General features: G+C 49.2%; 5 protein-coding genes across 5 annotated transcripts; 2 read left to right on the top strand and 3 right to left on the bottom strand.

The window, feature by feature from the left end:
* Positions 1-107: 107 nt before the first annotated feature.
* On the top strand, positions 108-1,054 carry BCR38DRAFT_426847 (uncharacterized protein; the record flags this gene model as incomplete). The annotated part of the gene is made up of 1 exon (XM_040859795.1): positions 108-1,054. A coding segment is annotated over exon 1 (508 nt), but the record flags the coding sequence as incomplete, so codon positions are not given.
* A 2,870-nt stretch (positions 1,055-3,924) lies between these two features.
* BCR38DRAFT_510163 (uncharacterized protein) lies at positions 3,925-4,867 on the bottom strand (the record flags this gene model as incomplete). The annotated part of the gene is made up of 3 exons (XM_040865007.1): positions 3,925-4,185; positions 4,602-4,801; positions 4,858-4,867. 3 exons carry the CDS (start codon positions 4,865-4,867, stop codon positions 3,925-3,927), a joined length of 471 nt encoding a protein of 156 aa, XP_040717993.1.
* A 683-nt stretch (positions 4,868-5,550) lies between these two features.
* BCR38DRAFT_510161 (uncharacterized protein) lies at positions 5,551-6,632 on the bottom strand (the record flags this gene model as incomplete). Its single annotated transcript, XM_040865006.1, has 1 exon — positions 5,551-6,632. A coding segment is annotated over one exon (711 nt), but the record flags the coding sequence as incomplete, so codon positions are not given.
* Positions 6,633-8,435: 1,803 nt separating this feature from the next.
* Positions 8,436-9,320, bottom strand: BCR38DRAFT_156260 (RNAse P Rpr2/Rpp21/SNM1 subunit domain-containing protein). Its single transcript, XM_040853749.1, has 2 exons — positions 8,519-9,320; positions 8,436-8,457 (listed from the first exon to the last, which is right to left on the bottom strand). Exon 1 carries the CDS (start codon positions 9,203-9,205, stop codon positions 8,609-8,611), a length of 597 nt encoding a protein of 198 aa, XP_040717991.1. The 5' UTR covers positions 9,206-9,320; the 3' UTR covers positions 8,436-8,457; positions 8,519-8,608.
* Positions 9,321-9,734: 414 nt separating this feature from the next.
* On the top strand, positions 9,735-11,805 carry BCR38DRAFT_338373 (P-loop containing nucleoside triphosphate hydrolase protein; the record flags this gene model as incomplete). The annotated part of the gene is made up of 5 exons (XM_040855612.1): positions 9,735-9,957; positions 10,568-10,978; positions 11,034-11,394; positions 11,447-11,704; positions 11,757-11,805. The coding sequence occupies 5 exons, from the start codon at positions 9,735-9,737 to the stop codon at positions 11,803-11,805; spliced, it is 1,302 nt and encodes a 433-aa protein (XP_040717990.1).
* Between the last annotated feature and the right edge of the window lie 3,917 nt (positions 11,806-15,722).

Below are 15,722 nucleotides of genomic sequence, written 5' to 3'. Positions count from 1 at the left end.
AGTGTGGACGTTGAGTCTCGGGACCCGTTCCCCGAATCCTCTCGCGCTCCGGGTGACTTCTAGGTCTTCTAGCAATTGACGCTCACAATGGCACCGACTGGCCGTCTCCTTTTAACGGGCCTTTTTATAGCCGTCGAGAACCTGTGACGCATAACAGAAGTCTATCGTAAGTGGTCCCTTCAATGCAGCATGCGGTGGAAACCCTCCGTACCAATTGGGAGATTGGCAACCTGGACGTCGGGCCACGATGAAGTCACATCCTGGGAGAGCATCATTTGAAGCCCCTGGCAGGTATCATGGAAGCCTGCAGAAACTCTCCACTCGTGGCTGGCGTCTTCGCGATCCCACTCTCCAATACGTCGCATCGGCTTCACGGGCGAATGATTAGGTATACGAATTCCGGAGGCGCAAACCTTCTATTTCATTTGCGACCTTGCCTGGCAACCCGCAAGTTCAACTCACTGTCCAAATCGGTTGAAACCAACTACTCGCTGGTACCAGATGTTGCCAACAAGTCCCGTCACTTGTCAACCTGAACGGTTCTTATTGCTCTCCAGGAAAGTTAGCCCTTCCACGCCTTCGGAACCTCGAGAAGCCGTTGCAATGCCCCTGCCTTTGCTGGTGTTCCTGCATGGGATTGGAAGAAACAACCTAAGCGTGGGCGGCGACTATCAAATACGCCACATCTGGAACCCCTGCAAGGCTATAGCTCTTCCCCATATGCCCAAATGCAGTATGGGATTCGGCTCTGACACGACGACGCGCCTCACGATCGGCTCGTTTATCGTAGATGGATATTCGACTACTAAGCTGCAGGTGCAACCCACTGATAATAGTTTCTTTCTATTTTCGGCATCTCCAAAAACTGGTTTTGCGTTGAGAAATGTTTCCAAAGTTATTAGCATGACTGCAATGGGATGTCGATCCGCCACCTCGAACGGCGAATTCGCCTTCCCACAGCCCTACGCGGCTCACTTGGAGGCAACTCTTCGGCACTTGATATTTGTAGTGTAACTTGTTGATCTCTTCGTGTTCGCTGGTCGCTTCTGCACCCAGTACTGGATGGCAAAAACTCGGTTACCAAAGAGGTATGGGATTTTCAACGTCCAAGTGACGGGCCGTTTCTTCTGTCCGTGACATCCCTGTCATTTCAGAACAACGGGAAGAAACGACCACGATCTCCACAAGCAGGATGTTTTCTATCTCAGCGATTGAGGAGCAGCATATTGGAGATTGCCCTCGAGGAACGATTGTTTTTCCCGACTTGTTCAGTAAACCTCATTCGTGAACTCTCCGGGGTTGGAGGGCGAACGAAGATCAGCCAGGATGCGGTATCCACGTCGATGGGAGATGAGGGCTACAATACAAGGCAGTGTGCCTTGTGTTATTCGGTGTCTATAGGCTCTCGATTGTTGATTGCTGTCTGGGGTTTGCTCTGGGGAGAGTGTCTCGACGCAGATAGAGCACTAGCCCTTTCCAAGTTTGAGACCGCATATTCCTTCCTTGGAGAGCTACCTCAATCTTCTAAACGAGCACGCCTATCATAGCGGTGGCTGTGGCCAGAGTATCATGCAACTGGTATGACGCGTGCCAATCGAGGCCCCTTTTGCTTCGTGTTGTGTTTGCCAAAATCATTCCTCCGGGTAATGAAAGATTGAATTGGAAGGATTTGGTAACATTGAATATCTTCTGTTGCCGGTTACGTGGATAGGCCCGCGACGGGAGGACCTTGCACTCAGCCGCAGCCATATCTCAATACTTGTTTGGCCAACTCTTCTAAGTCTAGCTTCAGGGCAATGTTGTATATCGATGATCGTGGTCATCTCTGCGTCAAAGTGGGTTTATCCTGACACACTGACACAGGGCCTGCATATCGTCGACTCATCTATCGCGAGCAGCGATGGAGTCGGCTCCGTTGAGCAGTCTAGTCGCTACTGCAAAGTTGTGGTCTGACGCTCTCAGCAACAAAGTGCAGAATCAACTGATTTCCCGTGCCTGGCTTTCTGAGCATTGGCCATGAACACTTGCCACTTGCCAGTGCGACGAAACAAGGGGCCTGACGCTACTTCATTGGCAATTAGAAGCTTTCTTAGATTGTCTCCAAAGAAGTCCGCAGAGGTATCTGGTCGTGTAGAAACAGCGCCTTGACACGTTGCTTGGAAGGACGGCAGCGCGTTTGCGGGGCCCTGGATGCGTTGGAACAGCCGACAATGCTGATATTCTAGTGGTTCTAGCGGTTAGGTTCATTTCTCTTTTGTTATCGCCGTGCCTAGGAGATCTAACCGTTTCCAACAAGCGCCGAGGTCCCAAAGTGTTGCCAGACTTGTCCTAATTCGGCTCATCCTTACACTGCAACCAGACAAGACGTGATGTCGGGAGCCTCAAGATTTCCCAAATAATTCAATTCATTTAGATCGATACCTATTTATCTCGTGCAGGAATCGGCCTCCGGGCGATGCTAAGGTGGCGACCTTTGGAAGCAAAAGGGGCACAGACGCACCAAGTAAGCATGCAGCGACCCATTCAATTTACTGCGAGTGGCGGATGGGCTTACTTGCTATTCTCGTCTGGCTGAGCATATTTCGTGGCGTTTTCTAGATGCGACTTTCCCCTCTTTGGTCAACATGAAGATGGAGCCAGTCACACGGAAGAGGTAAGCACCAGACCGATAGCTTCCTTTATTTTGTTTCATGCGAAATATGAACAACTAGGACTACGCAATGATCAAAGGGGACCGAACTTGGTATTGATGAGATGCCCAAAACATCGCATCGAGCATCATGTAGGACATGTCGACTAGGATCCTGACTGTCCCATGGGTCAGCTTCCAGCTATGACATGAGAAAAGGAGGATAATATGACTTTGTAATCACTCAAATGCAACCAAGACATGCGACCTAGCGCTACACCGTACCATGGTAGAGTGATAGTTGTTTACCAAACTAAACCAATAGCATTGAGAACAACCAGAGGCCATAAACCGCATAAGCTTGGGAAGAGGAACGAATTAGTTCAAATCGCTCAACTACGTAGAAATCTGTATTGACACTCATGTCTTTACATTCTCTGCCTGGCCGAGGATCTAACGTCGTCGCATTGACACCTCTCTCGCACCACCGCCACCACCAACACCACCATGAAGCTCTCTGTGCATCCAAGCAAGCTTATGGTTTACCGTATTAAGGACTTCATCTTATCAAACGAACTCGAAATTTATCCGTAAGTAGTAATCGAAGCTTCTAGAGGACCGGTGGACCTTGGCCAGACCTTGGCCAGTCCACATTGGCGGCCAACGCTTCAGTTACATCTCGCCATATTGTTTTCATTAAGAAGCCTAAGCCTAGAAAGCCATTGCACGTAAAAGTTCAAGAGCTTGGTCATCAACAGCAGTATATAAACATGCGCTGAGCCTGCAAAGTCCGGGATATCAAGACGACGCACGAGGTAAAATTACAACGCGCCGTGAAAAGATCACTCTGGACACCAAAAGCCGAGTTCTGCTTCTAATTTCTTCCGACATGAAAAATTTGATCTTTGTAATATGCAGTTGACGTCACTGCCTCTGAGCTGTTCGCGTCGTGGAACGCATAGTGGTTAACAGTTTCGACCTTCCAAATATGCTACTTATGCCTCGCCACCGGCTCCATTGTCGCTCCGATGGATCATATCTGATCCCCTTGCTATGCAGGAGGTCTAGGTAGTGTTGAGTAGGACCTGGGGATGGGGACTTCAATGCTGGGTCTTCCACTACATTGAGCAAACTTGGGCAGCTGAAGGATTCATTTCAGAGGTATCACAACGCTCCAGGTCGATACATAACAATTTCCAACCCATGTGACCATGTTCTCACACAGAGCCTTCATGAAATTTATAAGGTTAGCCGTCACGAAGAAAAGGCTGGTAGTTAGACCGTATCTGCCTAGTTTATATAGCGAGTATACATCGATCCTGATAGTCATTGAAGTGTTCGGTAAATACCGGGCCAGGGAAGTTCCAGAATCGTTTCTTGATGTTCTCAAGCGTCCTATCCACAATGGATCCATGGAATGAGATTGCGACTAGATCGGTACTCTTTCTTAAGGGACAGTAACCAATCGGACCCCCTTGAGTAGTATTACTGTTAAAGGAGACGTTACGCTCGGAAGTCCGAATCTCAGAGTAATGAATGCTCCCGTCCTTACGGTTCTGTCCAATATGAGTAAACTTTCTATAACCATTAACATGCAGGAAATATTGACCATGTGTGTAGTATTGAATCCTCTAGGTTAGCCAAAATGAGGATAAAGTGAAAAGAGTGGTCATAGTACGAAAGTAGAGGCGATTTTACTCAGAAAAAAATGTTACTATTTGTCGTCATCAGCTGTGCCTCCTCGGTGGCGGCTGGAGAACACAGTATGTGGCTGTTGAAATGTTCATAATTCATGTGGCAATTCTATACAAATTTACTATTCAGACAATTACGCACTACTCCTTGAATATAATGTGCGCGTGTTCACATTTAGCTCGAAATAGGTCCCTCGCTGGGGCATTTAGCAACCTAGCCCGATGCCTCTCACGTTAGCTCAATCTGTCAGCGTGCCATGTCGATGAAATCGGCATACATTGAACTGCGCGTGAGTTAGATCGAGTAGAAGCTGAGAGATGCCTACTGGGTGAGATTGGGTGCGTTGTGGGCGGGCACGACTTGCAGTAGAAAGGAAGCGAATAGAGGGTACTGGTCCTCCAAGCAGTGAGCAATGCATTCTGGCGTGACCAGCATTCTCTATGATTGTATCTTGTCCCAAGTCTGGGTCTGTCAGTTCTGGTACTCTATGGTCAGCTTTTTCGACGTTAACAGAGGTGCTGCAATGCATTTACCTCCGTACATACTGCGGTCGGAAGCTCCAGCTAGTCACGTTAGAAGCAGGGGAACGTATTCCCTGAGTTTCTCCCATCGCTATGTTTGACACTCGCTCCAAAACGAGAGCGCTCTGTGGTGTTCTTGGTATAAATACCTGCTGTTGACTTTGCACGTTGCTTCTAAGAACCTGCTATTTCTTTCTTAGGTGCCTTCTGGGAACTCGCCTTGTTGTGTTTATCTTTGCTATGTCTTGTTTTGGTGTTTATATGGCTGGTGACGAGGCTCACGGAGCCGTACGAGCCAAATGTTCACTGGAAATAGAACATGGTTATACAGACTGAAAGTCTCGAAACATGTTCCATATTCTCAGTCACCACTGTATAGGTATGCCATGTCCTATCTTCACTGTTGCGATTCGCCCAGTTGCTATACCTTTCACCCAACTCACATTATGTTTCATAATAGAATTTTCTAGCATGTTTCATTTGTTCAGTATGTACCAAAACTATTCATGAAACATAAGTAATGTTGCCTTTCCTAACGATTCCTAGCTATGACCCAAACATGAATACATCACTTAACGACACAGTAGCTCAAACTTGACTCACGATACTTTCCACTTCCGAACAACTCCACCTGTTCCTCTAGCTTTGATACGTGGGCCAAAACCTCACATAACGCTATATGCGAATCTTTCTCGATAAATGGGACGAGGATTCTCCCGAAACCTATCGGCCAGACCTTTTCCTCTACGACTATGGCCACATAGCAACTGAGCGCGGACTGAAAAGCTTCTGGATAGACCTAAAAACTACTCCATGCTCGCCAACACCGTTGATTTTTCCATTGAATGCGATTTCTCTCGACATGACCGTCGTTGCAGGAAACATCTAGAATCGCACTATGAACGTGTTCAGAGTCTGCCTTGTGCATGAGGATGTTTTTAAACGCTTGCGCCAGCATCATCACTTCTGAGACTTCTGGGACTTCATCTCGTTGGTATGGGCCGTGATCTCCCCCCTGAAACCCGACGATATTGAGGCGTTAATCCCCGTCTTCATGAAAGCCCGTCATCAGCATATCAAGGATTCAAAAGATCACCCTCAACAGCGCCTTTACCGGTACCGTCGACAAGTAGATCGGCATCTCCAAGGAGAAACTCCCCAAGAAACCGACTAGCTTGAACCTCCCCCCCAAACAACGCCACCATCATCTCGACCTTGTAGCTGCCTACAACTGTACCGAGTCCGATGTTGCGGTCCTGGCCGACTCCGAGCCCCATTGTAGGCATCCATAGCATCAACCCCCAAGAATCCAGGAAACGTCTTGATGTGCCCCCACGATCAGGACACTCCTGCAACAATCTGCAGATACCTATGATAGCTATTCTATCCATAGACAAGAAGGATAGAAAATTAGAGCTATTCATCTCCTTTGTTGGCTTCATCGACCAAGATGACCGCAATGGATGGTTCAAACCCATCAGAAAGCACTCGCATCCCGACAGGACCTTCGACCAAGGAGGAATGGATGGGTCGGCGGTATGATTTAAAATCAGAGTCCCTGAAAGTGGTGTATCGCCAGATTCGGTCAGGTGTCTTACGAGTCGATCACCGAAATTGTGGAGGATGGGAATTCCATAGCCCAAGGACGGACGTGGGCTCGAGGAGCTAAGCTTCAAGCGCATGGAGACGTAATAGGCGGTTGTGTTTTGGTGAGAACGAGTGCTGAGACTGGTCGTTGATCTAGCGTTGAGGATATGATACCCGAAATGCAAAATGATGGAGTTGAAGTAGGCATGGTATGTGAATAGAAGCTTTCACAGTATATGAGCAATTTTAGTTGCTGTCAAGTATTCTTGGGGCCGTTTCAAGCACATACCCACTTAAATATTAGCATCCAGTGCTGAGTTATGTATATCCTTGATGTGGAACTGGTGGCCTGAGATACTTTGGTGCCTTTGTGCGGCCTGGACCCCCCCTCCCCCCTCCACCTGTACTTATCTTCTTCACCTTCATATGTCGGAATGCCAATACCAGTGCGATTCCCACACTTAATGTACCAACTAGAAAGCAGGTCATCAAAGGAGGGAGGGGCGGGGCTGATCAACCTTTCTGCCCCGTGGAGAAAAGAGTGCAAAAGAAAATAAAAAGGGGAACCTCCGGCGGCGCTCAGAGGGCTCAAATCTGGAATCACTCAATGGGCACCTACCTATACGAGGTGAACGAGTGAGGATATTCGAGCACTTCACCAGGGTCGATTGAGTAAGGACCGATGACGCATAGCTCTAGACACAAGCAAAATAGAACAAACATCTACTATTTACTACAACAGGTTCGACCCCACGCCCTCTCGGTAGCCACACATTCACAGAGGTATGTATTTATGTATGTATATATGATCATTGAGATACTCCAAGGAGGGAACGAAAAAGCAAAAAATGGTGCAACTGCACTATACTCGGGATTTCGGTGCATTGTCACATCACCCCAGACTGTCCGTCTATTTCCTTCCGTACCTACGCTGGAGGATGGACCTTGAATGGGATGGGTGCACCTATCTACGCTTTCTTAAGGGGCGTTACTATACAAACACATGTTTCTATAGTTTTTCAATTAAAACATGGAAGCCGTGCCCGAACGCAGGTGACTTGGTTCGATTGGGAATCAAATGGGTGGTCCTTTCACCTTAGGCAGTCTCTAAATTGTGTGTGCCATCGAACGTGTCAGGGCAATCGACTAAGGTGATTTGCTGGGCAGTTACTTGTTTGTATTGAAGACCAAAGTACGACAGCGTATTGCGCAAAATACTTGCGATACGATAATATTGTCTCACTTCCCATCGACTGTAACAGTACTATTCATTTAGCACTCGCTCAATTCTAGGGGCTCCGTGCTGCACACAGGATAAAAATCTATTCACAGACTCGCCTGGTCAATTCCCACAACAGGATGCACATCGCTGCCACGTGTCCTGTGGGTAAAAGTACATGAGCTTGACAAGATATGTGGCTTGTGTCTTGTTTCGGAACTACCAATACTGAATAAGCCCCATTGGGCGATGTGATCGTCTGCAATTCCAATGCTTCCTCAGAATCCAAGGCGATGGTCACCAGGCACACGTGGTGACATTGTATCATATGGTAATCGTAGTACATTTGTTGAGAATCCGAGCGAGCTTCGTTACATATTTTGGCGTATGTAGGGTATATTGTTCCTTGACATCTCGCCCAACGGCCATGCCACAGGATATGCCCATTTGAGACTGACTTGATCGCGCACACTTCGCCGTCGCGAGTCAACTTCATCACCGAAGCCGCTTGTTGAACCCAAAGCCTCGAAATCCGCAGCCTACGAGCTGTTGACAAAACGAGCTCCGTAGCCCTAAACCCGACTGTACTTTGGCCGGTACTCCCGGCCGCAGCCCCAACCACTTGGACAAGGACCACAGGCGTAAAATAGTTGCTGTTGTGTATTGCCGTCATGTTCGGTAATGCTCAATTAGACATCGCAACCAGGTGTGACATAACTCCGGTTTTTTGGTGCGTCTGATGACAGCAACCTGGTCTTATGGCCAGTGAGGGCTCATATTCCGTTCCAGCCACTGCTCTTTTGGTTCTATTTGACTAGATGGTTAGCCTGATGACTCTAAATCACGGAACTCTGGTGGACAACTCACCCTTAGCAATAAGTTCGTGTTTGGCTAGTACCTCACCGGCGCGTCGTGAAAGATATCAACATAACATGGAAGCGATGGAGATAATCCAATTCAGCCGTCGTTGGTATCCATGGCTTGTGTTTGCTCGCCTTGAACCATGGCCCGGGGTTGCTTGTCTTGAACCATGGCCTCGAGGTTTTCTCCTTGAACCATTGTCTGATGTTGCTCTTCTTGAGCCTTGGCCTCGCGGTGCGGCCGTCTTTTCTGTCGAGGGGCTTGGACGGGGAACCGCTTCACGCCTCCGCAGGTCTTGCATTTGACCACCAAGACATCAGCCCAGGGCTTCTTGCCGCCTTTGCTCTTGTTCTCAACCGTAGAGGTGCAAGTGTCTCCTTCAACAAGCAGAGTGTCACAAGACTTGCAGATGGTGTGCTTGATTGCAGGAGATATACGAATCTGGGTTTTGTGAGAGATAGCCCGCAATTCTTTGAGCAAGTTCCTTGCCATCGCTTGCTTTACATGACTCTCGGACTTTTGTGTTTGGCTTGCTGTTGAATGTGCTCCGTCTTCAAGAGCTTGCTTGGTCGTGGCATCGATTTTCTGGTCATTGCTAGCACTACCTAGATGCGCTGCAGCTTGGTAAAGGTATGAGAGCCGCGAGTAAATTGGCCGGTTTTGCACGCTTCCTGATCCTTTTTGCTTGGCCATGTTGAATTCATTCCGTAATTCAAGACATCAGCACCGTGTAAAATCCCGGTTTACTTTAAGAGAAGAAACTTTTGTTTTCTAGTTGATTGAGCAACAGACGACGGAAGCATTAAGCTTTCCCAGTCAAAGTCACCAATCCAAACACCTGGAAAGCTCATTTAGGTTGAAGCATACCCCGGGGTAGATCCGGAGAGACACCGAAGCTTCCCCGGGGGAAGGCACAGCCTCACATCCCCCCCAATCCGTTCTGGGACTAGCGCCATGTGTCCATCGCAATCGATCTCGCCCTTCTGGCTTTTCTCCCCCGACAGCCAGCCTCACCTTCTCTCAATCATTGATCTCCCATTCACCCTCTTGATTTCCGCCAGCCATCAGCAAAGATCGACCCTTGAGTCGCCTACTTAGCTGAACTTCTCTCTACTTCTCATTCTTGAGCGCATTAGTACGCGCATTACTGTTCTGCGCGCCGTTCTCGACAACGCGCGCCATCACTTCGACCACCCACAACAACCTCACACCCATCATCACCATGTCTGCCGAGGAGGATCTCATCGACTACTCCGACGAGGAGCTCGCCACCAACGAGACGGCCCCCGCCAACGGCAAGAAGGCCGACGCAGCTGCTTCTGGCAACAATGTTGACAAGAAGGGCTCTTACGTCGGCATCCACTCGACTGGTTTTCGTGACTTCCTGCTCAAGCCTGAGCTTCTTCGCGCCATCGCCGACTGCGGTTTCGAGCATCCATCGGAGGGTTAGTCTACAAAAAAAATCTCACACGTTTCAGCTGCATCAGACAAGTCATCCACCTATCCCTCCCTCTTCAAGCGTCCGTCCATCTCGCAAGCAAGCAAAAGCAAAAAGAGTCATCATTCGAGGAGTACCGGGCAAGCAGGGGCGGAATCTTGGGTTCGCCTGCTTCTGACTCAGAACGGAAAGCCTGGAGATGAGGAGAAATATATGCTACGTCGTGGGATTAATCCATCCCAACTTGACTAGGCTTACGCGTAATTACGCGCCAGCCTCGAGTTCTTTGGCAGTGATGGGGGATGTGAGCGCTCAGTGAAATCGCTGACGCGGTGAGCCAATTCCCCACAGCCTCGCCTCGGTCATGAGCGAATGCCTCTGGCAAGCTATCCGCAGGTGCTGTCACTGCCAGCCAAAGAAACGCGAAATAGCATAGTGCACGAGGCACAAGAGCCGAATCATCTACGGATGGTCGGAGTTCGGGAAAGCGACGAGGATGGATATATGACAACGGCTATGCTGCGATGATGGGCGGACCTTGTCGATGCTTCAACACCACCCACGTCCTTCGTTTCACGTCTTGGGAACCCTGTCTAACGTCCGATCGATACCTACAGTTCAGCAAGTTACTATTCCTCAAGCCCTTCTCGGAGGTGACATCATCTGCCAGGCCAAATCTGGTCTCGGAAAGACGGCTGTCTTCGTCTTGACTACCCTGCAGCAAGTCGAACCTGTGGCTGGCGAATGCTCGGTGTTGATTATGTGTCACACCCGTGAACTCGCTTTCCAGATCCGCAATGAATACAACCGCTTTAGCAAGTACATGCCCGACATCAGAACTGGCGTCTTCTACGGTGGTGTTCCCATCGCCAAGGACGCCGAGGTCTTGAAGAACAAGGACACCCACCCTCACATCATCGTCGGAACTCCAGGCCGGCTGCAAGCCCTTATTAGGGACAAGTACCTGCGCCTTGGCAGCGTCCGAATCTTCGTACTCGATGAATGTGACAAGATGCTTGATCAGATCGGTAAGCCCCGCTGTCCGCACTTCCTGGCGTCAACCACTGATGGATCCGTCAAAAGATATGCGCAGAGACGTACAGGAGATCTTCCGTGCCACGCCTCAGCAGAAGCAAGTCATGATGTTCAGCGCCACCCTTTCAGATGAGATCAAGCCCATCTGCCGAAAGTTCATGCAGAACCCCACGGAACACTATGTCGACGAGGGCACCAAGTTAACCCTGCACGGTATGCAGCAGTTCTACATCAAGCTTGACGAGAAGGAGAAGAACCGCAAGCTGAATGAGCTCCTGGACGAACTTCAGTTCAACCAGGTTATCATCTTCGTCAAGAGCACTCTCCGTGCGACTGAGCTTGACAAGCTGCTTCGCGAGTGTAACTTCCCGTCTATTGCAGTCCACTCTGGTGTCAGCCAGGATGAGCGGTATGTTGGCCTCGGGTTTTCCTGAGTGGTGACAAAACTAACATTTGGCCAGTATTCGACGATACAAGGAGTTCAAGGAGTTCAACAAGCGCATCTGCGTAGCCACCGATGTCTTCGGTCGTGGTATTGACATTGAACGTATCAACCTCGCCATCAACTACGATCTGTCGGCAGATGCTGACTCGTACCTTCACCGCGTTGGTCGAGCCGGACGGTTTGGTACCAAGGGTCTCGCTATCTCCTTTGTGAGCAGCGAGCAAGACCAAGAGGTGCTGAAGTCCATTGAGAAGCGATTCGAGGTTCAACTTCCGTAAGTCACTATACATCCACCATTTTCAAGCGTGTTACTAACGGTTCCACAGGGAGTTCCCAGCAGAGGGTATCGACGCCGCTACGTATATGACATCGTAGTGGGCTGGTCCCCCCCCTCTTGATTCTCTCCTTGATCCTTTAATTTGGCTTCTCCACTCTGCAGCGATCTGGTGGTTGTGTTCCATCCTGGGCTTATGTCTCCGTTTGGGAGAGAAAAAGATGTTCCCGAACAATACGCAATTCGGTTCGGCATGACAACTGTGTACGAGTATATTCTCAAGTCTAGGGGGAAGAAGGGCAAAGGAATTTCGACGATAGGAACAACGAACGTGGCGATATTGCAGACTCATATTTTCCGTGAGGTTCACCTGAACGGGACTCTTGATCTGGAACATTTGCTACGAACTGCGTGAGGTTGTCGAACTCAATGTTCATCAGGATCCCCTCGGTTTAGGCAATAAATTGATTAACATCGGAACATACGCTCCCTACATGGTTGTGAACTTTGCCCACATATTATTACTATTAATCCATCTGCGAAGTCATCAACTAGGATCTCTGGAAAAGATGCACTGGAGCTACAATCGAGCTGTTTTGCTGCAAAGTAAATTCCTAAGACGTGAACTTCGAATCCAGTTCTTATGATCCTAGGAGAATAGCTGGCTATTGCTGGGGCACTGCTTTCCTTCGTTGTGTATTTGGACGATTTCGAGTCCCAACTTGCTAGCCACCGATTGACTCCGAGTAGTTTCTGGAGACATGGCTCGTGCCTTTGGCCTTCATTATTACTCTTCACCACCACTCACGGTAGGCTCAAGAAATGGTTTTGGTCAGCCGCGCATGTCATCGGAAATAATACTTATGCATAGTCACCTAGTTAGGTGATAAGAAGGTGATGACAGCATTTCTGCCTACTTCAAACTTGGCCACCGCCACTACTCACTCTACATGACCTTGAACCTTAGCTAGTGACTATTTTATCAGCCTAGATTGCCTGTTGCCTATCACGATACCCTCGGATTCCATCAGTCACCCAGCCAGGCGCCCATGAGCCTTAGAGTAGACCAGTACAGACTTGACTCAGAATAGGTAGATGGTGCTCCTCCGACCGCAGCCCAACGGTGTAACAACCTCGCGTCTGAGCTGACTCAAGTCGAGAATGAAAGCAGGCAAAAAAGGCAAGCTTCGGTTCTTTTCGGCTCCCGAACACGCGATGGCTGATGGGAAGCATTCCGAGTCACGAGACCATCGTGTGATGTTTCTGTTATTTCGCTCGTCGCCGCCGGCTCATCGCATCGCATTGCATTGCGATCAAGTAAAACGACATGAGGCAGGCAGCATCCCTAAATTGGAGGAAATCTCGATGTAGGCATACCAAGGAATGGCTATAGTTAGTGGTCTGGCGATCGTCGCATGACGCCGCAACATAGATCGGAGTCTAACCATGTCGCTGTCGCCATACTACAATCATCGGGAAGCTGGACTAACAACGGCCGATGGATGACATGGGAGCAATCGCCTTCATTCTGCTTTTGGCGACGATCTTCGCTTTCCATCACAGTGCATGGACGACAATTTCATGTCACATTACCAGCTGTAACTCACTCATCCACGGACCGTCAACTGGTGTCGAGGTCATCAAATGCAATACCGCCGTATTGATCCTTTTGGGGGGCCATCAACGGGCCAACAGACTGCTGTTGCCTAGCCAGCACATACCCTTCCTTCCTCATGCTAGCCTACCCCGGATTCCCAAGCTTATTTTGGAGCAAGGCGCAGGAATCTCATCCGCGCTCCCAATCCTTCTCAATGTATAGTTCGTGGGATCATCGAATTTCTTCCCGGGGAAAAAGTAAGATCGAGAAGGCGCCAAAGAGATCATGGGGATGGGCTTGTCGGAAGGACGATAGTTGGTTGAATCGTTTGCAGTTGTGGCCCAGAGTGATTGATAGACAATAATGCCTAACTAATAACATTCCAATGAAATGAATCAATAAACCTAGCGAAAAGCAGCTGAAATGGATGTTCCCCCTCACTCTTCATGGATGAGCTACGAACCGATAGCTTGGGGGCGGCTAGATCTGCAAGCAAGATTCCAGATTTTGCCGCGCCGCTATGGTACCGATGCTTCCGGCTGGCCATATAGTACATTGTAGGTCATCCGGGCCACGGTACATGTCAGTGGTGGGGTGGGGAAGAAGTTCGTGATAGTCATTCCTAGCTATGACTTTGATAGTTTGTTGGTCTGTTGGAAGCTGCGGTTTCCAAGGGTGTAGGTGTTCTAAGCCTCTCTGATGACGGAGGCAACAGCTGGTCAGATCGGTCTAGGTTAGATGCAATCCTGCAAACAATAGCCTCGTCTGATATGCAGTATCAACTGCACTTCTACGGCAGTGCTGCAAGCCCCTCATAGTGTCAAAGAGATAGCAGTGCATTCCGAGCCATTCAACCGCGTAGCAAGCAACTGCAACTAACGACAGCCGCACGACACTGCCATGTCTGCCAGCAGCCTAGGATAACACGGCGAACGCGAGGGATTGGGTAGTAGTATAAGATCCGGGTGCTTGGTTGCCTTGGTAAATCTCCTACAAACTTTCAGCAGCCTTGGGGCAACCCTATTTGGCAAATTTGCACATCTGGATGTCTCGGACTCGCCTTGCTTGCTCACATGGTGTGAAGTGCAAACTGTTAGTTCACCATCAACCCCGCCAATGGCTTACGGAGATGCACTTACTCACCCATGCTATGCTGACGCTGACGAGCCGGCTGCCTCATTGGATGGGGGCCATGTCTGAAATCCAAAAGCGTCTTGGCACTCAGAGGAGGATCCGGAAGATGGAAGCACATTGTGCCGAACTCTTAGCGAAGACTTGGTTCGAAGCGGCAATGGAAGAAAGACTATGATTCTACCTTATTACCGGACCCGAACGTTTTTTGAGTTTGACCATGCAGCCTCAGGCTGTGCTCCGCGGCTTGTTTTGTTGGACGATACCAAGTTCTAGACTTGGGTGGAATCGTCGTAGAATTCCCGTCAGAGAAGAGCACTGGATGAAGCAAGCGGAAGAAGTCGGGAATGCGTCTCTGCACCAAATGACTCAGGACTCGGCAACTCTCGCTATCCGGATTGCGTTTGTTGGATGTTGAATTAGCGCCACTTTGATGTGGACGGCGAGATCCGCGCGGTAACAGAAAAGATGACATGTGGATGAGCTGTTCCAGAATTTCTTCTTTCTTTCCTTTTTCTTTCCTTCTTTTTTTTTCTTTTTTGATAGGCGTCAGACCTTCAAACAACTTCGTGGTGCAATGATCCGCTCAGCGGCTGTAGCAATTGCTCCTTGTGCAGTCTGTTTTTTGTGATCTGGTGAGTTGCTGTGCTGCGGTGACGGTGGCCAACAGTGTTAATCTTGTCTCACAATGGGGTCATGGCCATCACCACATGACGATAATTATGCCAATTCCTGGGGCTAGCTTGCCCTTCGACGACCATGGCCGTGACACATAAACACCGACGTGAGATTCACCGGTAACATAAGTCATATTAGGAAGCTGCTCCGATTTCGCGCCCGAGTTGTGAAAGTCGTTCTGCTTGGCGACCTCCCATCTCCCAGATGAATGCGGTTGACTCATCGCGTAGGACGTTGGACCTATATCAGACCCGTCAAGGTCATTGGTTGTCGCAAGATCGCAAAGGCAGGCTAAATCGGCCAAGATAGAATTCTTGCAAGATGGCGTACATACATCCCTGTCAAGTACTGTACTCTGGTCAGAAGATTGGTCGTTATCGCGAGGCGGTGACTGCCATCACGCCGTCCATCTGTGAGAGCAGAGGCTGCCAACCAGGCTGACTTTTACCATCAGGCTATACTGGGACCCAAAACAGCCCATTGTTCGTGTGAGCCAGCTGGGTTTGTGCCTTTCCGCTATGGACGTACACTCAATGACAATCAGGTCATCTCCTATTTCAAGAGGGTCGCCTTGCATGAGATGCCTGCGTAACATGGCAGTTAAGAACTACC

The sequence above is a fragment of the Pseudomassariella vexata genome (assembly GCF_002105095.1).
Source record: "Pseudomassariella vexata strain CBS 129021 chromosome Unknown BCR38scaffold_4, whole genome shotgun sequence".
Lineage (NCBI taxonomy): Eukaryota > Fungi > Ascomycota > Sordariomycetes > Amphisphaeriales > Pseudomassariaceae > Pseudomassariella > Pseudomassariella vexata.
The sequence above is the reverse complement of the archived record's forward strand: the minus strand, read 5'-3'. Positions and strand labels throughout refer to the sequence as shown.